At 44.0% G+C, this 23,290-nt stretch overlaps 2 protein-coding genes and 1 long non-coding RNA gene across 10 annotated transcripts; 2 read left to right on the forward strand and 1 right to left on the reverse strand.

Moving 5' to 3' along the window:
- The first annotated feature begins 13 nt into the window (after nucleotides 1–13).
- On the forward strand, nucleotides 14–7,167 carry LOC131913101 (protein FAM24A-like). Of its 7 annotated transcripts, XM_059265535.1 has the most exons (6): nucleotides 3,734–3,826; nucleotides 4,805–4,942; nucleotides 5,560–5,633; nucleotides 5,784–5,919; nucleotides 6,220–6,282; nucleotides 6,813–7,167. In XM_059265535.1, the coding sequence occupies exons 4-6, from the start codon at nucleotides 5,786–5,788 to the stop codon at nucleotides 7,006–7,008; spliced, it is 393 nt and encodes a 130-aa protein (XP_059121518.1). In that variant the 5' UTR covers nucleotides 3,734–3,826; nucleotides 4,805–4,942; nucleotides 5,560–5,633; nucleotides 5,784–5,785; the 3' UTR covers nucleotides 7,009–7,167. The 7 variants fall into 7 exon arrangements, with proteins under 7 accessions (XP_059121533.1, XP_059121508.1, XP_059121524.1 ...); XM_059265541.1 differs by lacking the exon at nucleotides 4,805–4,942 and having other exon boundaries at nucleotides 3,716–3,826; XM_059265509.1 differs by lacking the exons at nucleotides 4,805–4,942; nucleotides 5,560–5,633 and adding an exon at nucleotides 4,222–4,400 and having other exon boundaries at nucleotides 3,733–3,826.
- Nucleotides 7,168–8,273: 1,106 nt separating this feature from the next.
- Nucleotides 8,274–23,122, forward strand: LOC131913136 (CUB and zona pellucida-like domain-containing protein 1). Of its 2 annotated transcripts, XM_059265579.1 has the most exons (9): nucleotides 10,874–10,955; nucleotides 12,987–13,137; nucleotides 15,201–15,415; nucleotides 16,590–16,740; nucleotides 17,043–17,260; nucleotides 18,398–18,570; nucleotides 19,808–20,199; nucleotides 21,834–22,102; nucleotides 22,761–23,122. In XM_059265579.1, exons 1-9 carry the CDS (start codon nucleotides 10,874–10,876, stop codon nucleotides 22,931–22,933), a joined length of 1,824 nt encoding a protein of 607 aa, XP_059121562.1. In that variant the 3' UTR covers nucleotides 22,934–23,122. The 2 variants fall into 2 exon arrangements, with proteins under 2 accessions (XP_059121553.1, XP_059121562.1); XM_059265570.1 differs by lacking the exons at nucleotides 10,874–10,955; nucleotides 22,761–23,122 and adding an exon at nucleotides 8,274–8,353 and having other exon boundaries at nucleotides 21,834–22,143.
- On the reverse strand, nucleotides 14,488–17,297 carry LOC131913149 (uncharacterized). Its single transcript, XR_009379824.1, has 2 exons — nucleotides 17,148–17,297; nucleotides 14,488–15,808 (listed from the first exon to the last, which is right to left on the reverse strand). It is a non-coding gene; the product is annotated as an uncharacterized LOC131913149 (long non-coding RNA).
- Nucleotides 23,123–23,290: the final 168 nt, after the last annotated feature.

Consider the following 23,290-nt stretch of genomic DNA (forward strand, 5'->3'; position numbering starts at 1 on the left):
GTCCCACATCTAGGCATATTTTACCTCCAAGAAATGTAAATACTATTTTGGGTCCCTTAAAAATCTAACCTTTGAGAGTCTGCCAATCAAAAACTGGTTAACTGTTTCAATTGTTTAAAAAGAGAATGATGGATCAAGGTTTTAAACACCCTTCTATTTAAAGCTGTAGATGACTGGCTGTGTTTCAGCTACACAGTGAGATAATGCAAAGCGGGTCACTAGGACTCAAGTCCACACTCAGCGACACTGGCAGAGTCTCCTTCCTCATGGTCAAACAGCTGCAAAAAAACGAAAGTTAAAGAGAATACCTATTTTAGCCAGGTTTGTACTGTATGTTTTTTTTTTGTTTTTTGGTTTTTTTTGGGGGTCAGGTTTTTTTTTGTTTTTTTTTTTAGTTTTCATTTTTTTTTTTTCTTTAAAATCTAAGGTGACCTAAGAGAAAGATCTGTGCCTCCTACTGGGGTTACTTTTGTTTGAGGCTTTATTCAGAAGCCAGATTTCTCAGCAGGAAGAAGTATTTCTCTGATGAGTAAGTTCAGTTTCCAGCTGGATCAAGTTACCTGCGTCCCTTCCTTTTGAGCCTAAGGTTCCACCTGTCACCTGGGGACATAGACATCTAAGGACGCATCTCGGTTGAAAGTAAAAATTATATGCAGTTTAAGAAAAATTTATGTATATATAATTTAAAATTATATCATGTATATAATATTTTTTTAAAAATCCAAAACCCTATCTGAGACTCAAAGCACCCTTTTAACTATCAACCCTGTAAAATTAAAAAATATATATACTTCCAACATACAATGGCAAAAACTATACATCTTTCCCACTTTCAGACTGGGCATCCAGGATCCACACTCTGTAGCTAGCCCACCCCTAACTCCAGGAAATACGGTAATGATCATTTGGATTCTTACTGCTGCTGGTGAGCTGTGGTTCTCTGTGTTCACCTGTCTGTATGCGTTATGGACTGGCTCTCCATCCTGACCTCCGTTCTCTAGCTGACTTCTATAGAGCTGTTGATTTTCAGTTTGTTCAGCTTCTTGTTGTGAGCAGAAGGATGACTTAAGCTCTTCACAAATTTGGAGGAAAAACTGAAAGCCCTGGATTCATTTCTACCCACCTGTCCATTTTTCTGGATAACCTCAGTTGGCCCATCTCCAAGTTCATGGATTCTTCTGTCTGCTCGAATTCAATATTGAGCTCCACTAGTGACATTTGCATTTTACTTATTATAGTTTCCAACTCTGTAATTTCTACCTGACTCTTCACAGTAGTTTTCTTTTTATTAATATTCTTTATGAATACTTTCTCTTAGTTCCTTAGACATGGCTTTCTTTGAACATATTTTAAAATGGCTGAATTAAATCTTTGGCTAGGTATGATCAAAATCAGGACCTTTTCAATTAACATTTTGATTGATTGTTCTATCTTTTGTGACCCCTATTTTACCATGCTTTACAATCATTTTTGAAACTAGATATCTTATTTTTTTAAAGTTTATTTATTTATTATGTATACAGTATGTCTGCAGGCCAGAAGACAGCACCAGATCTCATTATAGATGGTTGTGAGCCACCATGTGGTTGCTGGAAATTGTACTCAGGACCTCTGGAAGAGCAGCCAATGCTCTTAACCTCTGAGCCATCTCTCCAGCCCAGAAAACTAAATATTTTAAATGGTACAACATGGTGTCTTTGAAAATTAGTCTTCTAAAGAAAATGTAGTTTCTTGAGTGACTTTCCCCACTTGATTCTCTAACATCTGTGTCCTTTGTTGTATGTGGACACTGATTTTCCCAGAGACAATTAATAATTAGGCAAAAATTTCTTTAAATTTCTGTAACAAGAACAATAACAAAAATCTCCCAGTCTTTGCTGAGGGGCTCAGGATAACTGTGAGTCATGCTTATAACACAGAGGCAAACAGCTGAGAACTATGTCTCAGGCCTCTTCTCTTTCTTAGGAAGAGCCTCTAACATCCTCCAGATGCAGTATCTTAAGACTAGCTCATACTTTTCTAGGTATGTTTCTAGTCTTCTTAGGCACACAGCTTTAAATGGTACATGGTCTTCTAGACTCCCAGGAATATGTCAGAGCTTTCCAAAGTCCATAGAGTTTGGGAATCTCTTTGTCAAGTTCAAAGGAAACTCCATTTCCTCAAATTTCCAAAAGACAGAAAGAACAAATGGCTAGCTGTGGTGCCTATTAGCATATCAAAGCCCATGCTGGCCCCAGGCTCCCTCGGTATCACAAGTACCTGTTATACATTTCAAAGTTCATGCTAGTATCCTAGCTCTTCTTACCTCCTCCCCTACCCTAAACTCCCCAGCCCACAGGCTTCTCTCCTAGCTACTCATTCTCCTTATGGTCCTGCTATTTCATCTATGGTCAATCTCTTTGTTGTCCTCTCTCCATCTCCCCCCTCTTCCTCTTTCTTCTCTCCCATGTTCTCCCTCCCTTTATGTTCCCCTTTCTCTCTCTTCCTGCTCTGCTACTGCTTCTCTCATGGCCAGGTCCAATCTGTTGGCCATGTTCAGTCTACTTCTTTCTCTCTGCTCTGGACTCTTCTAGATGCCACTGGCTGTTCTCTCTCATCTACAATAAAAATCTTCTCCTTAATTATACCACAGAGTGGTCATGTCATTAGTGTATACACTAGGTATAATTGTCACTCAGCTTTTCCTTTATTTTTTGTCAACTAGCTAGAGTCATCTGAGAAGAGGAACTATCAGTTGAGAAAATGCCTCCATCAAATTGGCCTGTAGGCAAGTCTGTAGGGGCATATTCTTAATTAATGATTGATGTGGGAGGACACATCCCACTGTGGACTGTGTCACCCACCAGCAGGTGGTCTTGAGTTTTATGGAAAAGCAAGCTGAGTGAGCCATGAGGAACAAGCCAGTAAGAAGTATTCTCCCATGGCCTCTGCTTCGGTTCCTGCCTCCAAGTTTATGCCTTGAGTTCCTGCCTTGGTTTCCCTTGATGATGGACTATAGCCTATAAGCTAAGTAAATGCTTTTCTGTCTCAAGTTGCTCTTAGTCAATGTTTTATCACAGCAACAGGAAAGCAAACTAAGACAGTAGCCAAGGTTTTTCTTTGTTTTTATCAGGTTTATAGTACCAGGCATACATTCCCGCTGTGCAACAGACCTCCAATATGATCAGAAAGTGATGAGTTACCTCCCTCCCCGTACCAATCACGCCGCTATTGCTCTAGTGGGCGTGTCTTGCCCGGCAGGTTAGTATTGTAGTATGCGGGTTCAGTGATCTCTTTTCTATCCCAGAGGCCAACAAAACACCTTCTGGAACTTGCAAGCTACCCAACAGGAGGAAAGTTTCCCTGTCAGTTCCAGCTTGATTTCTCTATGTCCTGCAACCGAAGCATGTGGTGTCTTCAGCTGTAGAGTTTTGCCATCCAGTTACAGTGGCCAACCAAGAGTGTGTCTCTTTGACTAAATATTCCATGCATGGCATCAAGATTTTTCATTTAGTAAAATGATCATTTTAAGACATTGGCTTCCTCGCCTTACTTTTTGTTTGTTTGTTTTGCTTCTGTTTTGAAACCCCAAATTTACTTTTGATTAGCAGTCAAATTCTAAGTTTCTCTGGGAGAAATAAAATCTGAAGAGGAAAACCAAGAGTTACACGTGTTCCGATGTGTTTGGGAAATCTGTGCTGAGGTTTATTTGAGCATGGAATGGAATTCAGAACTCTGGGAAAGAAAGCCAGTCTCTAGAGCGTTGATGTCACACAGATGTGTCCCAGACTAGGGAGATGTAAGAGCTAACAATGGCTGTCCGTTCCAGCAGGCCACACTTCTGAAAGTAAGTTCTTCAAACTTAGACCTCAGTAATTACAGTTTTCTTTCTGTTTTAAGTAACATTTTTATTCTTTGAAAATTTCATATGTCGCATATGTATACAATGTATCTTGATCATATCTACCCTTCCCCCCTCACTGCCCCAGAAAGCTTCCTGACATCTCTTTCCTACTCTCATATCAGCTTATAATTTTTTTTTTTTTATAATCCACTGAGTCCAATAAGTGCTGCCAATACGCACATGGGTGTGGAACTGTCCACCATGGCATGGACAAGTTCTTAGTGGAAGAAAATGGAGTCTTCCTCTCCCAACAACCCCCAATAGACTGCCTAGGGGTGGGGCCTCAGGAGGCCCTCCCCTATATCTGCTGAAATTTTAATTGACTTGATCTTTTGTAGGTAATCACAGCTGCTCTGAACTATGGCCTGGACAAAGCATGACACAGCACTCCTCACTCCACACCCTTTGGCTCTTATATTCTTTCTGCCCCCTCTTCCACAGTGTTTCCTGAGCCTTAGTGTCAGAGATCTAAGGCTGATAATATATGTCTCATCTATGCCTTACTATTCACAGTCAGGTAATCTTAGCACTTTGACCAGATATGAGTATGAGCATTAACTGTTACCCACTGCAAAAACAGAAGCTTCTCTGACCAAAGCTAAGACCAGCATTGACCTATCAGTATAAACATAAATATTAAAAGGCAGTTTGACAACATGACCATGTAGCAAAACATGAGTAGTAGGTTAAAAGCCCATGACCTCCCCAGCCAAGGTTTTTGACCAGAATTTAATTAGCCAACATGAATTTCCTCTTGTGCAGCAGGCTTCAAGTCAATCAGAAAGTAATTGGTTACACCTCCCCCAGCCCAGCCCATACACCATTCATGCCACCATTGAGTACCTACTGCCTGGCAGGTTAGTATTGTAGTATGAGGGTCCAGCATTGAGTAAGACCTCTGGTCCCTTTCTTCCCCACTAGGAGCCTGCACAATACCTTCTGGCACTAAGAAAACTAGTCATCAGGAGAGAGTTTCCTGGTCAGTTTGAGACTGATTTCTCTGTCCTGCAACCAAAGTGTGTGGTGTCTTCAGCAATAAGGTCTTACCATCTAGTTATGGTGGGCAACAAAGAGCATTGACAATACCTTGTGTTTTCTTAGGTGTTTCTGGGTCCTCCCTAAACAGTATCTCAGAAAGTTAATCCACGCTTAGCATTGTTTCCTAAGGTTTAGTTTGGTTGTCTAACTGTATTTCTAAAAATGTTGGCTTTCATCCAGCGTTGAGAAGAATCAGAAAGATGCACGTGGGCTTTGATGTCCAGAAAGCCTATTTCCCTAGCTCACTTTTCCTCTGAGAGTGTCAGAGTTAAGTTTAAAGAACTTGAGTATTCCAAATGAGAAATGTTGAAGATTTGGGTCTTAGAAGGACAGCAGGAGCTTTCAATACTTGAATCACCCACCCAACCCCACTCCTGCCTCCCATAACACCCACTATTTGCAAAATAGATGTTCAGGTTCTCAAATTCTTCAAGTTATGGCTTAGAAGTAGTCTTTCCTCTATAAGACCCCTGAAGCTCACACTCAGGGTGGGGTTGGTTGTGACTCTGAGCACAAGCATAATTCAAGAGGCCCAGGCATGTGGGAAGGAGGCACCCGCTAGCTCCAAGGTGGGCCCTTCTATTATTTGAGGGTCTATTAATTTCTGCCTGTCCACCTTTCCACTGCCTGTCCTCTAGCTCTCTTGCCTCAAGATTTTACATTTGAATCTCCTTTTACACGGAAAATTTCCCACCTACCTACTTTGGGCCTGGTAAGACCTCTCTGGAAAGAGTCCCTCTGGTTTAGATGTAATCTGTGTTTGAGGTCCATCACCCCTTCACTGAGAGAAGTATGTGGAGGCTGCTAATGGCTGGGTGTGAGGGAGACCACATTCACTGCTTGTCTGCACTTCTCTGCCCAGGTATGTCTAGGTCTTTTGACCTCCGAACAATAATCATGATCGCCATTGGTAGTGGGATCCTGGCAGGCATGTTTCTACTGATAGGAATTGTCCTCTGTCTTTACACCAAAATATCCAAGGCACTGAATTCAACTAGGTAAGAATGAAAAATACTGTTATCTAATGGCACACTGGGCCCTCTGCCAGAGCAGGGTCACTTCTTACTGCAGTGGTCACTTGGAGGGGAAAGTCAAGGGTCACTGTCAGGTGTGAGGGGATGGGGGCAGATGGGGACAGAAGCTTGAGGGCTTCCTTCTAGCTTGGGGTTGTGAGCTTACAAGTCCACTGCTCTCAGCCTGGACACTGTGTGCCAATATTGCTTTCTGTCACTTGGCCTTAGGGAGTGTGCCTTCAGGTGTTTAACAGGACCCTAACTGAGCATCTTTTCCGTCCTCAGCACTGTAGACTGGAGAATCCACAGAGGATGCCTTGGGGATGAGCTGTCTCCTACTCAGACAGAGTATGACCATAGTGACCTCTTACCACTCACTGGGAAGTTCACATGTTCCCCCATTCATTTCAATGGCTGTGGGAAAATCCAAGTGGGCCAAGAGAACAGAGACTCCATGGAGGACTGCTGACAGGGATGGGAATCAGACAAGAGATGTTTGAAGTTTGGGAGAGAAGGGACAGCCTGAAGTATGAGTCTGGTTGTCATCATTAATGGTGTCCCTCCCTAGGGACTTAGATGGTGGAGGCCAGAGCCGAGTCCAGCCAACTGTAGCACCTTCTCCATCATTCCCACATCTCATGGGCCTGTAGCAGCCACTGGGGTGCAATTCACCCTCCCTTGTTGGAGTGGTACGCTGGGTTCACATGTGTAGCGATTGTAGGAGAGGAAAAGATGGGAAGGAGCAGAGAGCTTTAACCCAAGGCTGGTGTCGCATGTGTGATGGGCTCCAGCCCTGGACTTCCCCACATAGCCCTCGTGATTGTAAGAAGCTCACTGGGAAGGAAAATTCTAAGCTCGTTTTGTGTGTGTCTTTTAAGAACTTCAAAAGAAGCAGGTGCTGTAAGCGATACTGATCCATGCAATCCAGGCAAGGTCACCTTTGACAAGATCATCCGGGCCAAACCCATCGCTGCTGAGTCTTGTCCCACCCTCCAGTGCTGTGATGACTACAGCATGTATGCAGATATTGGTACCCTGCCGCCTTGCTTTTGTAGCATAAGTGAAGGACTCTGACACGGCAGTGGTGGATAAAAAGAAATCTTCATGATCAGTATTTCAATTTCTTAGTAGAATATTTTCTTATTCAAGCCAATTTCTATAGTGTTTATGTCATTGTGTACTATCTAACATGATATCTATGTACTTTTGTATAAATGTACAATAATGAAAACAGTCTCTGTCTCTATTATGTTTCTTGGTTATACTTCTTATGCCAATACCCACTATGAGATTTGGGCAAGCAGGCATGTAACATGTTTTGGGAAAAATGGGAAAAAGAATAGAAAATAAAAGTGCCCTGCACTTTTCCAGTCCTGGAAGGTAAGTTGATTTCAGGGCACTTCTAACTTGAGCAGCAGTTAAGTGTGGGAAGCTGGGGTTATGGGAATGGTTCTGAGAGATTGTTCCTCCTCAGTTCAGCTTGTCAAATGTCCTGACAGGGGCATCACTCACTGGTAGAGAGTGAATACATCCCAGTGGAGTATCTCTGTTTACCTTGTCTGATGTTTAATGATAGGTTGATCTTTGTGGCTTCTAAAGAAAGGGAATGTGGAACATAATGACACCCACCTACAATCCCACCTGGCAGGTGGAAGCAGGAGGATCGTGTGTTCAAGGTCACCATCAACTACACTGAGTTTAAGCCAGTCTGGGTTACATTAGACCCTTCTTCAGAAAAGAGAGATGGTATGTGTGCTAGCAGGAGCAGGCAAACCTGAGATTTCTCCCATTGCTGACCAGCCATATTACACATCTGTTCAGAAGCAGGTGGCCCCTTTTGATCACTTTTACACTGGCCAGTGCCGATTCAGCTGACAAAAATCAACTATACCAAAAGCCTATAACCCAAGACAGAAGCCCAGGTTCCCTTCCTCACAGCACCGGCAAGAGGATGGACCTCCAGCATGTCTGTTCTTTCTACGGATGCTCCTGCAGCCCCTTCTAGCACAGGTGTCTCACCTGTCATCACCATGAATTTCCTCTCCTTAGCTAGGCGTGTGAGCACCACAGATATAGTTAATATAAAGAGCGATTAACTAGTGATGGGCTGTCACCTACTAAAAAGGAATTAAAGAAAGACTGGAAAAGGAAATGCAGAGAGCCCCTGCTTCCTAGGGATAGAAAGAATGTGGAGGAGGCAGCAGGGGACCCTGCTGCCCTTCGGGAACCATGTTGGCATGCCTGCTCTCAGAAACTGAATACTCTAGGCCCACCTCTGTAGTGGGCTCCCCAGGGGCACCGCCCCAAGATTCTCTAGGTGAAATAACCTGTCTCTCTTGAGTTTCCAGAACACTGCCTTCATCCCTTACTTGGCTTTGATTCTTTCGTCTACCAGCAAGGTCCTAGTGAATGGAGAACAGTTGAGTACCTTCTAACCTCATCCAGTGGGCAGCTGAGTACCTGATATGGGGAGGCCTGTGGCAGCTTGTCCTTACCTGAGGGACTAGGTATAGTTTGGGTATTAGAAGGCACATGAGGCAGGTGGGACAGGGCATCTGGGGGATTTTCAGGATAGGCAGTAGGTCAGAGCACTCACAGAGAACCAATGGATTCAGATTACATCTTAACTTGGCCTGCACTTTGGGAAGTCCCAAGACCTCTCCCAGCCATCAGTTACTTTCATTTAGAGTGGGACTGTGTAGGGACCATTAGTGAGAGGAGGTCTTCCATGCTCACAGAAATCCTGACTCATGGCAATGACACAAAGCAGGCTTCCCACCTACTTGGACCCCAGGTGTTTTTCCCCTTCCAGGGTGACTACAAAGCCTTCACACACAGTGTTGCTCAGGGACAGGGGAAGGAGGAGATTCTAGTCATGGGAAGGAGGAGCGATTGAGGCAAAACCCAGAATGGGGTGATTATATACAGATATAGCTGATTGTGAACAGTTTCTAATAACTAGAAGGGTCCACACACAGGTATCCCATCCACTACCCCACATAAATATTATGTCCATGTCTCTTATGTGGCTACTTGTGTAGATAGAATCCAGCAGAGCTGTGTCGGGATCTGAGGAGTTTCCAAGCTCCTTGTGAAAGCCACTCCTCAGTGCCATTGGGGTCACCTTGCTGCTGTAGTATATGGTATGGGGCTAACACCTGACCCAGAACTTACCAGGAATGGATTCCTTGGGGGCACAGTTGAGGATTATCCCCTCCCCAAGTCACAGTTCAGGACTGAATGAGAAAACCTGGACTTGAGAGAATCTTGAGCAACACAGAAGAGCAGGAGGTACAGGAAGGTTCCAGGTTATCCTGCCTCATCTTGACCTCCAAGGAGCTTCTGGATGATTCCTAGTGTCTTAGTTAGTTTTCTATTGCTGTGATATGACACCACGACCTAGGGAACTTATAGAAGAGAGAATTTATTTGGGCTTACAGTTCCAGAGGGGGAGTTGATGACCACCACGGTAGGGAGCATGGCTGCAGGTGGGCAGGCAGGCAGGCAGGCACGGCCCTGAAGCAGTAGCTGAGAGCTTGTATCTGATCCACAAGGAGAGGGCAGACAGAGCTAACTGGGAATGGTGTGGGTGGGCTTTTAAAACCTCAAAGCCCACCCCCAATGACACATCCTTCCAACAAGGCTACACCTCCTCATCCTTCCTAAACAATTCTACCAAGTGGGGACCAAGAATTCAAATACATGAGCCTTATGAGGACATTCTCATTTAAACCACCATACCTAGAATGGGCCATTCATTAAAAAGTTCCATGTGAAGTTAGAACAAGATTGAGTTTCTCTCTACCATACAGGTTTGTCTCCATCAACTATTGCCTGGACTTTCCTCCATCTCCCTTCCCCTTTCCCTCTCCTTTACGCATAGTCAGACTAGAGAAGTTCCTGCTCCAGGGCCTTTACACATGCACTTATATTAAAGAAATCCCTCAAGTAAGAGAAATGATTATCTTTCTATATTTGCTTCCATTTCATCTTCTCAAGATGCCTCTCCTTTTCCTTAATTGGCATCCTTTCCCACTCAAGTTTGCCACAGTCTATCTGATCACCCCGTTTTAGCACACTCAACACACTTGCTCCTATATGTATTTTTAATTTGTTATCTATTTCCCCCACTTAGAATGCAGGTTCCATAAGAGTAAAATCTATGTGTCTTGTGCTCAGTTCTGTATTCCCACCTCCTAGGACAGTGAACAATGAAAGTTTGCTCAGTGAATAAATGAAAAGTGAATGAATGAATGAATGAATGAATGGATGGATGAATGAATGGGTAACCCCTTTCATGCACACACTCTTCTTCCTAGTCTCACGTGGACACCGGGAGTCCTGTCTCCGAGTTGCAAGCTCATGCCTGAGGAACTCTAATCCACCCACTTTATCCTCTTCAGAGGGACAGGGCCAGAAATCTTTGCAGGGAGGCCTGACCTGCGTTGTGTTTTCCTCCCCATCCTTTGTCCCTCTTCTACCCCTCAGATCAGCCTCCTGTAGGCATCTGAGGACCCAACTGGGCCCAGAGTTCACCAGGTACCATGTTATCCCCTGGCCTGCTGAGCTTCGGACCCCAACGACTTCCATTCCTGGAGAAGTCATGGCCTCAAGCCAATGGTGCCTGCCACCTCACTGGTGATCTGCACAGGTGGGGCCAAGGCTCAAGCGCAGATCAATCCCAAGGCCAGAGGGACTGCTATGTGGCTGCTGCTCCCCGTGCAGAACCGGGCTGGCTGGCCCACAGCCCTTTGAGAAGTGACGTGGAAGAATGAGTGCAATGTGGGCGACTGCTGGCCAGGATGCAGCCCCACAGCTGTGGAGTTCTCACCAGCATCACCCCCAGCGTGGCCAAACGGACACGTTTCCCTAGATGCCAGGAAGCTTATGAAACTCAGAGAAATATAAAAGCCTGCCGGCCCTGAGGCACCCCGCAAAGATGGAGGTCATTGGAAGGTTACTCATTTGGGCCGTTTTAGCCGCTTGCTGTGGGGCACAGCTGAATTCCACGGTGGCTGAAGGTAAGAAAATTGAACCACATTCTTCAACTCAAACATGGAAGACCTGCTTTTACCAGGCTTCTTCCCAAACTTAGAAAGCTTTCATATCTGCCCTCAGTACAGAGAATAACTCACCTCTGTGCTCTCTGGAGGACTTCTGTTTCAGTGGTCATTTCCTTAAGGCCCATGTGGCCATGTTCATTGAAATAGAAAAGGCACACACAATTTCACTGTGTCATTTCACTTCTAACAGCATATCTTAGGAAAACAATCCTAAAGCTATATACCTACATGAATAGATATTGACATAATTTTAAAAAATGTGAATTTTAGTTGCTGATTTTTTTTAACAGCAAGTCAATACAGAGACTTACTCTTATAAATTTTAAAAGATTATATATACAAGAAAGGGTCTCTATTAAAAGGGAAAACATCTACAATTTTACAGTATTATAGTGCTTATGTCTAGAACGACGCATGGGACATTTTTAGAATGGAAAAAAGGGAAGAGAGGAAAGGACTGGCGGATTCACAGCAGGGTTTTAGCGAGGATGCTGATCCTGGGTGGGTGGGGTTGTGCTACCCTTTTCAATTATCTTTGTTTTCCTTCCCTGTCAAATGTGGAACTAGTTATTGTTAGGTAAACACAGAGATGGCACTCATCAGTCACAGGTGAAAGAGAACGTAAGAAGGTGTGTTTCTAAATACATAGGGGTTTTGATCATCAGTCTCATTTGGAAAATGTATCTATTTTTGTCTTTGCTGGAGTGTGTGTGTGTGTGTGTGTGTGTGTGTGTGTGTGTGTATGTTTTCATGAGGTAGGGTCTTACTACAAATCCCAGGCTGCCTTTTTGCATGGAAGCCTCCTTCCTCAGCCTTCCAAATGCTGCAGTTACAAGTGTATGCCTCCATACCTTGCTTTCCCCAGTTTTCACTGGTTCTCTTATTTTTTTCTTTTTACATGTATTTATCGTGTGCGCTCAAGCACATGTGTCCTCACACATTACAGTGCTCAAGTGAAGTTCAAAGAACAACCCTCAGCAACTGGTTTTTCTCCTTCTACCGTGTGGGTTCTGGGGATTGGGTTTGGGTTGTCAACCTTGGCAACGAGCTCCGTTACCCCACTGAACCATCTCACTGGCCTCATTTTCCTTTTTTTTCTAATAATTTTTGTTATATAAACCAATTTTTAACTTTAAACATATTTTGATCATATTCTTCTCCTCCCCCGAGTCCTTCCAGATCCTCTCCTCCTCCCTACCCACCCAACGTTAAGGTCTTTCTCAAAAACAAACAAAAAACCCAATACAAAAACAAAACCTAGAAAACAAAATACATTGACAGCAACAACAAAACCTATAACCAAACAGAAGCACAAACAAACAAACAAAAAACTGTGGACTCTACTATATGTTGGTCAACTGCTCCAGAACATAAGGCCTGCCCTGGAGTGGCTGATATACTCAGTGTCACTTCATTGGAGAAAACTGATTTTTCCTCTTCCAGCAGGTATAAATGACAATTCTGTTGTTAACCTTTACTCTAGTACCCTAGATTTTCATTCATTCATTCACCATTCATTCATTCATTTAAAAAAAATAACAAGATAAAATACAATAAGAAAAAACAAAAACTATCACACTGAAGTTGGACAAGACAAACCAACAGAAGGAAAAGAGCCCAAGAGAAGGCACAAGAGTCAGAGACTCACTCATTCACACACTCAGGAATCCCATAAAGCAGTAAACTGGAAGACTGGCCTTGTCTTTTAACTATTGAATTGTAAGAACTCTTTATCTATTCTAGATAGGTCTTTCTTCAGGCCCTAATATATTCTTTTTATGGACCACATGTAGAAGAATTACAATTTCTCCCCCAGGACACAAAGGGCAAACCCGTAGCTTGTGTGTTCGTTTGCAGCAGCTGCAATATTTCGCCGAGTCACCTGTCTATTTATAGGTCTATCCTATTCCTTGTGGGAGGTTGAATCCTGTGTCTTCTGCGGATACAGGAACCATTCCTTTCCTCAGTGCTAACTATGATATCTACCAGGCAGATCAAGATGCACGGCCAGTCTGGGAGGGGCCAATCTGGGAGAGACCCACAAAGCCCTGATCCTACAGCTCAATGCTGATGAGAACTGTACCTGGACCATCGAGAGACCTGAAAACAGGAGCATCCGAATCATCTTCTCCCACGTCCAGTAAGTAGAGGCTTCAAGTTTCTCAAGGAGGGTGCTGACTCTAGCCATGCTGGGGCAGGGGGTGAGCTTTCTGTGGAGGGGAACTCAGCTGCTTCCAGAAACTGAAGGGATTCCCCATGATGACAATAATGATGATAATTATGGTTGCTGTTCATCACTGAAGACTGGCATGCTAAAATCTGAGTCACACAGGCACTGTGAGGCCAGTGCTTGAGTTACAGATGCAAGGAGCTTGATAACTTACCAAGATCAGTCAACTAGTGCCCAGAACCATCAAGGTTGGTACCCAGCTAGTCTAGACTGTAGACCTTAAATTTTTTTTGTTTGTTTTTTTTGTTTTTGTTTTTCGAGACAGGGTTTCTCTGTGTAGTTTTGTGCCTTTCCTGGAACTCTCTCTGTAGTCCAGGCTGGCCTCGAACTCACAGAGAACCGCCTGCCTCTGCCTCCTGAGTGCTGGGATTAAAGACATGCACCACCACCACCCAGAGTCCTTATAATCTTAAACTCTGGTTCCAAACTCTGATCCACATTACAGCCACCACGGGAGCTTCCAATCCTAGGCTGTACCCTATACAATTAGATCACAGTTTCCAAGGGTGGGGCCCAGCCCTGACAAGTTTTGAAATTTTACTTTAAAAACATACATTTATGCATGTTTTGTAATACCCTTGCTATGCCATGTGGATCCTAGCCTCTGTTGTACTACAAAGCCTCAGGATGTCGTAAGATCTGCCCCAGTTCATTTCTCAACACCTCCCTGTAGCAAGTGCAACCCAACTCAGTAGACAAGAAAGCTCAGAGAAGCGATTCTCTGGACCAGGGCCATTAAGTAATAGATAAAGGAAGGGAATGGAATCCCAGGATCCCGGCTCTGGGGCCCCCGATCTTACCCCACTTCAGTGGTTCTTACTCTGTAGCTGCCAGAATCATTAAGAGGGCTCATCAAAGTGCACATGCTGGGTCACATTGGGGTCCATACTATCTAATTTAAATAATAGGGTGGAGCCTGAAAATCTGTATAAGAAACAAATTCTCAAGTGACTCTGCTGCTGCTGTTCCAAGCACCCCACTGTGAGAACCAGGGCTCTGCAGCCCAGAAGCAGGAATTTACTGACCTTCAGTCAAATGCACAGAAGGCAACTCACCATTTTCTTGGAACGGGAGAGCTATGAGAAACCTACACCTCTCCCCGTTTTTTATATATATGAGAAAGAGCAGAATTGTGGTAAGAGCAAATCTCAGTGGAAAGAAAGAAGACAACATTCATTGGGGTAACTTCTTGTGTACAAAACCTATGATAGGTGCTTCATCCTAAGAACACCAAAAACAAAAACAACAAAAACCTTAACATAAATATAAAAAGCACATCGTGATATTCATTTTACAGAAGTCTGAAGTCAAACAAACAGTTAAATAGCTGGTCTAAAGCTATACAGCCAGGAAGGTGCTTAAGGTGGAAGGGAGTTCAGCTTCTCTGTGTCTGTATTATTGGCTCAAAGCCATCTTGGACATAGCTCCTCCATGGGCATTTGAAAAGAGCCTGACAGCGTGGGCATAAAATAGAAATCCTGGGCTGCCTGTTCAGTGCAGAGCATTGGACCGTCCTTCAGAATGAGCCTGTGGTGGGGAGAAAGGGGCAGCTGGGGGATGCTTCCCTGGAAGGTGGCCATGGAGAAGGACTTGATTTTCAGCAAGCTTGGATATCAAATATTAGTGAGGCTGGATTCTAAATTAGAACTATTCTATATCAACTGGTCACCATGGAGGCACAGCAAACAGGGGTAATGGAAGCCAGGGAGGACTCCAGCCCCGGATGCTAGGCCTGTGTTTGAGCATTCACTAACTGTAAGGTGCTGGCAAGTGACTTCACTTTCCTGAGTCCATTAAGGTTGTAGTTTGATGTTAAAGAAGGGTGAAGCCCATGACTGGTCTAGCAGAGGTCTAAATGAGCCAGATTGCCTCCACTTTATAAACTGTGGTGCTAATACGAACAGGGGACAGTGTATTTTGAAAGCCACTTTGTGAATGGCTCTTCTCCAGCCACAGGCGTGTTCTGTTCCCAGGTTGGATCCAGACGGAAGGTGTGAAAGTGAAAACATTAAGGTGTTTGATGGAAGCTCCACCAACGGGCCTCTGCTAGGGAAAGTCTGCAGTAAAAGTGACTTCGTGCCTGTATTTGAATCATCGTCCAATTCCCTGACGTTTCAGATCGTCACGGGCTTGACAAGTGTCCAAAGAAGTGTCTTTATCTTCTACTACTTCTTCTCTTCTGATACCTGTAAGTTGTCCTTGATGCATCCTTCCCACACCCTCTGCAAATACATGTCACAACAGCTCCTGCTGGGGACATCGTGCTCTCAAGCCCTGTCTGGAGGAAAGGCATTTCTCCAGATCTGTGTACAGAAATCGCAGATTCAGTGGCCACCTTTGAAAATCCCATTCTTTGCTTCTGGGGAAGCTCAGGGTGCTTTTCCTCTAACCAGTTTCTGGCGAGGCAGATTTGGCTCATCAGACAGCTACAGGTTGCCAAGTGCTGAGCCCAATGGAGAGACTCTGTTCAGCCTGTTTAGTAACTCGAGACCTCTGCGACATCTGTCAGGGACCAGACTCCCCTGGTCTGATTCATTAGATGTGGGTTGAGGCCCTTAGGTTCCTGGAGGATGGAGTGATTCTGTCAACAAGAATGGGAGCACATGTGGCGTGAGGCTGACCCAATTTTTAAACAGTCAGATGCTATATGATTCTACATACTCAGCCCCCGGTTCCAGTTTGACCTCAGGTAGACTGCCATGGCCATGAGCCAGCAGGTTCATGAGGAGAGCTTCACTCTGGATGTCGTAGAAGAGCTGATCTTGACACTGATATCTTGTGCTAAGGTGGAGACATCAAGCTCTTCTGGAGCTGGACCCAGGCCACCTCCTCATACCGGATGTGGAGACTCTACCTGACATGGGTCCTATGAGTCAGTCAACCTAAACTATTTTATACCTCCAGGCTTCAATTTTCTTTGTCGTGTTGGCCTCTACTGTACCTACACTGGCAGGGAAGGACTAAGGAAGGTTGCATCTGAGCTGAGCTTTGACTACCAGCATGACTAGAGGAGAGAGGAGCAGAGAAGGACCCTGTATTGAAACCCAAGCAGACGTGTTAAGAAAGGGCAGTCTGGAACAGCAGCTCCTATGCTGGTAGCCAGTGAGACTGGGCAGTGACGGTGGGTGAGGAGCCTCCAGCACTAGCCCTGAGGGTGTGGCTACGTTCTGCAGTTCCATGGATCTTTGGTCTGGTCCATTTGACAGCAGGGCAGAACTGTGCTGAGGGCAAAAGGTCTGGTGCTAAGGGAAGGTGAAAGCCTCAGATACGACACACAGAGAAGACAGCGGTGTGGCACTCAGGGAGGACACTTTAAGCCCTTACACCACAGAAAAACGACAGCCATCTTTGTCTCTTCCCAGTTATTCCAAACTGTGGTGGTTACCTGGACACTTTAGAAGGATCCTTCACCAGCCCCAATTATCCGCAGCAACACCCAGAGCTGGCATACTGCGTGTGGCACATACAAGTGGAGAAAGGCTATAAGATAAAACTGAACTTTAAAGAGGTCTTGTAAGTATTGTGGTCTATGTAGTGACCCCTAGCAACCGGGGGACCAAACTGGGGAGGAAAAAAAGTCTCAGGCCCCACGCGTGGGTACATTTCAGAGAAGCATTGTAGAAAGGAAAACACAGAGCAGTGCTGTTAACTATTTTTCTGGAGATTCTGAGATCCCATGAAGGGACTGACAAAGCTTTATCATAACTCTGAGATGTCATTGTAAGGACAAATTCTTCATGACTTCAGAAGGAGTGATGGACAGTAGAACTGAATTGGTTTGGAAAGGTTTTTACATCGGAGGCCATCCTTCTTAGCCTAGAAATGGACGAATACTGCCGATTTGATTTCATCGCACTCTACGACGGCCCCTCCACCACATCTGGCCTGCTGGAACAATTGTGTGGCCGCGGGCAACCTACCTTTGAATCTTCCTCCAACTCCATGACAGTTGTGCTATCTACAGATTATGCCAATTCCTACAGGGGCTTTTCTGCCTCCTACACTTCTATTTATATAGACGATGTCAACACCAGTAAGTCACGTTTCATGACCTTTAAGCTAGTTTGAGCTTGTCGATTATGACATACTTAGACCCTGCTTCTTAGTTCTTAGCCTCAATGTGGCTAGCCTTGTTTGCCAGCCTGCCCCGGGAACTTGGAGAATATAACTAATCCAGAGGCTTGAGGATCCGCTCTGTGCCTTGCTTACTACAGGAGGATGTAAATGACTCCATTAAGCTAAAAATGACTTCTGCAGGGTCTGGTTGGGCTAAGGTTTTCTGTAATGACATCATTTTAAAGAAATGTAACATAATAATTGGGGAAGAAGAGGCTACGAATTTGGGAGTGGGTCATGGAAAGAGTTGGACGGAGGGCATTTGGGAGGGGCTTGGGGAGTGAATGGGAAAAGAGGGGGAAAGTGATGTAACTATTTTAATTAAAATGTATAAATATATTAGATGTGTAGATTATAGCTTTAAATAAGGTAGCAACGGGCATGTGAAAAAAAAATCACCACCTACTTGCCTGTGGCAGTCTTCTACCTACTATTTAAGGTATTGTGAGTTCAGATATTTATTTATTTTGTGTGTGTGCATGTATGGGCATGTGCATGTGTTCATGTATTCGTGTGTGTGTGTGTGTGTGTGTGTGTGTGTGTGTGTGTCCAGAGCAGGGCATGGGGGCTCCTTCTCTAGCACTTTCTGTCTTATTCCTTGAGACAGGGTCTTAATCTGGAGGTGGGCTGGCAGCCAGCAAACCATAGTGATCTTTCTGTCTCACTCCTCAAGAGCTCTAGAGTTCCAGGCACGAACACAGCCACACCTGGCTTTTTATGGGGATGCTGGGGATTCGAACTCAGGTCCTCATGCTTGCGCATAAAGTTCTTTTACTGACAGCCATCTTCCCAGCCCAGTGTTTACAGGGAGTTTGTTGCTATTGTTTTGCTTGTTGAGACAAGGTCTTGTCATGCAGCCCTGACTGACCAAGAACTCACAGAGATCCACTTGCCTCTGCCTCCTAACTGCTGGGATTAAAGGCATGAGGCACCAATTCCAGCAGGTTAAACTTGTAGTAGATTCATCTTCACATGGAGGTCTTGAAAATGCAAAGTTCCCAGCTGGCCAAAATGTGATCATTCTTTCTATTCTGTTCCCCCTTTTTCTTGATAGCATCTTTAAGCTGTGCTTCTGACAAGATGAGAGTCATCATAAGCAAATCGTACCTGCAGTCACTTAACTACAATGAGAACAACTTGCAACTGAATGATCCAACTTGCAGACCGAGTGTATCAAACGTCGTAGAATTCTCTATCCCTCTGCACGAATGCGGTACAGTTAAAAAGGTACTGTGAAACTCACCGCTGGGTTCTGTCAAATGCTAAGCACATGGTGATGCACAGGCATGAAGCTTGCTGTATCTTTCACAAACAACATCAAACTCACATGGCTGGACTATGAAAGCATGTTCATAGATGTGCACATACCCAGCCACACACAGAGACAGGATTGTCTCATTCATTTGCAAGGTAACTGGAGGATGAATGCTTTTCCCAGAAGGCAAAGAGCTCTGAACCCTCACCGTAGAGAGTTGGAACATCCGTGGTCAAGATTTCCTGGCTTACCAGGGAAAGTTGTTCAGAGAATGGTACATTCTATATTTGGTAAAATTGAGCTGGATTTTAATCTCTTATTTTCCTTGAAAAGGCAGAAAGTAAAAGCATATTTTAAATATCGAAAGATGTAAGTCTGTGGTTTGGTCTGCACACTTTAGAAATACCATTTAAGACCTCAAGCATTGTCAACACTTCTAGGCCCCTTTAAGATATGTACTGTAGACTTAAACCACTTTGTGATTGGAGAAGGCGGAGGCTAGACCAGAGGAGCTGATAAGAAGTAAATATTTTCTTCTGTCCATTTTTTCTTCCAAAAACGAACACACAAGCTTTATTTCTCAGATGTCTAGGGTGCCAAGCTTCAATGTATGTGCACGTGGGGAACTGCCTGCTTAGCCACATGAACTTAGGCCTCTTTAGGAAGGAAACATGGTAGAGTTCAGTCTTTTATTTATGGAACCCAGGGCCTCACACATGGTAGGCAAGCCCTCTGCCACCAAGCTACATTCTCAGTCCTCTTTTGATTTTTCTTTCAAAACAGGATCTCACTAAGTTGTCCACACTGGCCTTGAACTCTGTAGCTCAAGCGGGCTTTGAACTGTGATCCTTCTGCTTCAGCCAGCCTGGGAGCTGAGGTTATGGGTCTGTGCCAACAGGCCTGGTCTGGTGAGTTTAAAATCTTTATAGGGCAGGAAATGTTCATTCCACAATGATGTTAATGTAATAGAAGGAAATCCGACCCAATTCCATCTTTCGATCTTTCTAATACAAGCTTCATCTTTCACTTCCTTCCTTCTGCAGGTCAGTGCTGCAGGAAAACACATTTAAGGTTGGGAGGATTTGATGTGAAAGCTGCTCTCTCGTGACTTGTGGAAATTAAGTTGCTACCTGCAAGTCTTATCCTTCTCTGTGCTCTGAAATATTGACAGGCTAAAGTATAAAATTTGAATTCCTTCCTGTTCTGCAGATAGAGGACCACACAATCTCTTACACCAACATAATCACCTTCACCGAGTCTCCAATTTCTGCAGTGATCACCCGTCAGAAGCACCTCCAGATAGTGGTGACATGTGAGATGGAATATAATTCTACTGTGGAGATTCTGTACATAACCGAAGATGACATCATACAAAACCAAAGTGTCCTGGGCAAATACAACACCAGCATGGCTCTTTATGAGTCCAACTCATTTGAAAACCAAATAGAGGAGTCACCATATTATGTGGATTTGAACCAAACTCTTTACGTCCAAGTCAGTTTGCATACCTCAGACCCGGGTCTGGTGCTGTTTCTGGACACCTGCAGAGCCTCCCCCACGTCTGACTTCGCATCTCCAACCTATGACTTAATCAACGGCGGGTATGCACTCATGTAGTGGGTCTCTGTATGTGCCAGTGGAAGTGTTAGGTTTTTGTTTTTTGTTTTGTCTTGTTTTGTTGGTTTTTTGAGACAAGGTTTCTCTGTGTAGCTTTGGAACCTGTCCTGGAACTCGCTTTGTAGTAGTTTTTTCTTTTTTTGATGAGTGTCTGTGTTCCTGGGTGAATGAGTGAATGTGCATATCTGTGCATGGGTAGGCAAGACACTACTGGCATCCATTGTCTTCCTCAAAGATTCTCTGACTTATTTTTTAATTAATTTTTCTTATTTGTATCTATGTGTGGCATGTGTATGTATACATGTTCACTTATGTGTTGGCACACACGGGTATTCACATGCATGAGTGGATGCATCTGTGGAGGCCTGGGGTTGATGCCAAGAGTCTCACTCTACATCTTATTCATCGAGGCTGGGGGTCTCAGTTGAACCTAGAACTTTGCGGGCAGGGTGTTCCGGCTTGCTTTGGGGTTTTCCCTGTCTCCACCTTCTGAGTGCTGGAGTTACAGGTGCCCCCCCCCATCACCTCCACCTTCTGAGTGCTGAAGTTACAGGCCCCCTCCCCTCCCCTGGCTTCTCTGTAGGTTCTGAAGAGGGATCCAAATTCTGGTCCTCATACTTGCACAACAAGTGCTTTAACCGTGGACCTGTCGCTTCATCCCTCATTGTTTTTGGAGATAGGGTCTTTCACTGAACCCAGAGCTTGTGGATTCAGCTGGGCTGGCTGGCTGGCCAGAAAAACACAGGCCTTGTCCTTACTCTGCCTACCTACCTAACACTGGAATTGCAAGCATACTGACTTTCATGTGAGTGCTGGGGATGAACTCAGGTTCTCATGATAGTGCGCCAAGCGCTTTCCTGATTGAACAATCTCCCCAGCCCACAGTAGTAATGATTTTAATAAAGTAAGTTTTGTATTTATAAACACTCATTATATGTGTGTGTGTGTGTGTGTGTGTATGTATATAAAAATTTCCTAGTATGGAATTTTATTAAGCTTAATCATTTAAAAATTGTTACTATGTACTAGCCACAAATAACTCATGTTAAAATATTCAGATAGGCTGTCTGTATTCCTTTATTTAAAAATATGAATATAAAATATTTGTTGGTGGGGAAAATAACCTACTTATGTTTTGTCTAGCAGGGCCTACTTGTGGTTTTGCTTTTTGTATATTTTGGCTATTTTTTGCAAGGACATGGAAGGTTCTTAAATGTGTGCCATCCTTCGAACATGACGTTCTCAAGAAAATAGATGTAACTTTTTTTTAAAAGAAAAGGCACGTGATGTTTTAAAAGAGATGCTCCTTTTTCCTCTAAAAGTTGATGGGCAATCAGCTGTACTTGCGCATCAATACTGAGCACTTTCGGAGAGGTGTTTGAGCCCCCTCTAGGTGCTGATGTTCTGGTAGCTCACAGGGCCAGGAATTTCAGAGTGGGACCTTATTACCTTTCCCAAAACCAGTCCCACCTCTCAAGCTCACAACACTATGAACCACTGATGTCTTTCTAGAGAGGTTCCTGGGCTCACACATTGAACACCTCAAAGCTTGTATCATCTCACTTTCACATGGAAAAGCTGCTGTGTACCTTCTAACTGTCCCTAAATTGTGTTCCAGATGTAGTCAAGATGAGACTTGTCAGGTGTATCCCTTACTTGGACACTATGGAAGATTCCAGTTTAATGCTTTTAAATTCTTGAGGCATCTGAGCTCTGTGTATCTGAAGTGTAAGATTTTGATCTGTGATACCAGCGATGAAACATCTCGCTGCAATCAAGGCTGTGTCTCAAGAAGGAAACGAGATGTTTCTTCATACAAGTGGAAGACTGACTCTGTCATAGGACCAATTCGTCTGAAGAGGGACCGAAGTGCTAGTGGAAACTCAGGCAAGAATATGCTGTTCATGATCTAAATTTACCTTGTGGCTCGTAAAATGTGGCTTAAATCTTAAATGTTCCTGAGATGTGCAGTTTAGAGATTTAAAGTAGAAATTTTAGCAAACAAGTGACTAAGTACACAAGATGAATACTTCCATCATGTGTATCATATATGCATCTATAATCCATCGCACATTGGTACTATGCCATTAGTGTGGCCTTTAAGAGTTCATGGGTACTATCCCCATCTCTAAAAACAACTTTCTGTTAACGTCCCAGTTATAGATGTCTAAGCAGATAACCAAATTAGAAATAATCTATTTTAACTTCTCAATGAGGAACAAAGTTAACCAGCGCCCACATCAGAGCCTATTTGGGAAAAAAGGTTATCTTTTCACCATAGACAATATTAACACAGGACAACCTACTTACTTCTGGGCATGATGAAACCTGATAGGCTGCATAGGAAAGACTCAAAAGACAGCCCAGAGTTAAATGGCCTAGGATAAAACATAAACATAATGAATTCAGATTGTTTGAGAATTGTCCCCCTCTCTTAAGTTGAAATTACATATTATTAATTCATGCATATCATAGGGCATACCATGAAATTATAAATACTGCCAAAATTTGGTAATACTAATACGAAAACTATTTCCGATTCCAGGACTTCTGCCTCAAACACACACAGCAGAAACTCCAAACCAACCTCTCAGCCATCTACACCTCTTTTCCTTCATGGTTCTTGCTCTCAATGTGATGGTTGTGGCCGCAGCCACAGTGAGGCATTTTGTAAATCGACGGATGGATCACAGATACCAGAAGCTGCAGGTCTACTAGCTCTTGACCCCTAAGAAGGCCCCTTGCCTTCTCACGGATGCTGGATGAAGCCGCTCCTCATGCCTAAACAAGGGTTAGGAATAAACCAGGAAGGCCTGAAAAGGCAACACAATACTTTTATGTTCATATCATGGTGATAGTGTATTTCGTTATGGGATGGCTGAAATGAATAAACATTATGTCTGGTCACCTTTTTTTGGAAAAGGTTTCACTATGGAACTCTGACTGGCCTGGAACTTGCTATGTAGACCAGGCTGGCCTTGAATTTACAGAGACCCTGTCTCTGTATCCCCAGGGCTGGGGCTAAAGGTGTGAGGCACTACATCCAACTCAGTTTCTTTTGTAGATGCTAAATAA

The sequence above is a fragment of the Peromyscus eremicus genome, chromosome 1 (genome assembly GCF_949786415.1).
Source record: "Peromyscus eremicus chromosome 1, PerEre_H2_v1, whole genome shotgun sequence".
In the NCBI taxonomy this organism is placed as follows: Eukaryota; Metazoa; Chordata; class Mammalia; order Rodentia; family Cricetidae; genus Peromyscus; species Peromyscus eremicus.

Coding starts and splice junctions, on each gene's coding strand:
- LOC131913101 (XM_059265509.1), top strand. CDS start 4,244: ATGGCCTGGACAAAGCATGACACAGCACTCCTCACTCCACACCCTTTG. Junction 4,401..5,783: donor GCCTTACTATTCACAGTCAG/GTAATCTTAGCA, acceptor TTCTCTGCCCAG/GTATGTCTAGGTCTTTTGAC. Junction 6,283..6,812: donor CTGTCTCCTACTCAGACAGA/GTATGACCATAG, acceptor GTGTCTTTTAAG/AACTTCAAAAGAAGCAGGTG.
- LOC131913136 (XM_059265579.1), top strand. CDS start 10,874: ATGGAGGTCATTGGAAGGTTACTCATTTGGGCCGTTTTAGCCGCTTGC. Junction 13,138..15,200: donor ATCATCTTCTCCCACGTCCA/GTAAGTAGAGGC, acceptor TTCTGTTCCCAG/GTTGGATCCAGACGGAAGGT. Junction 20,200..21,833: donor TATGACTTAATCAACGGCGG/GTATGCACTCAT, acceptor ATTGTGTTCCAG/ATGTAGTCAAGATGAGACTT.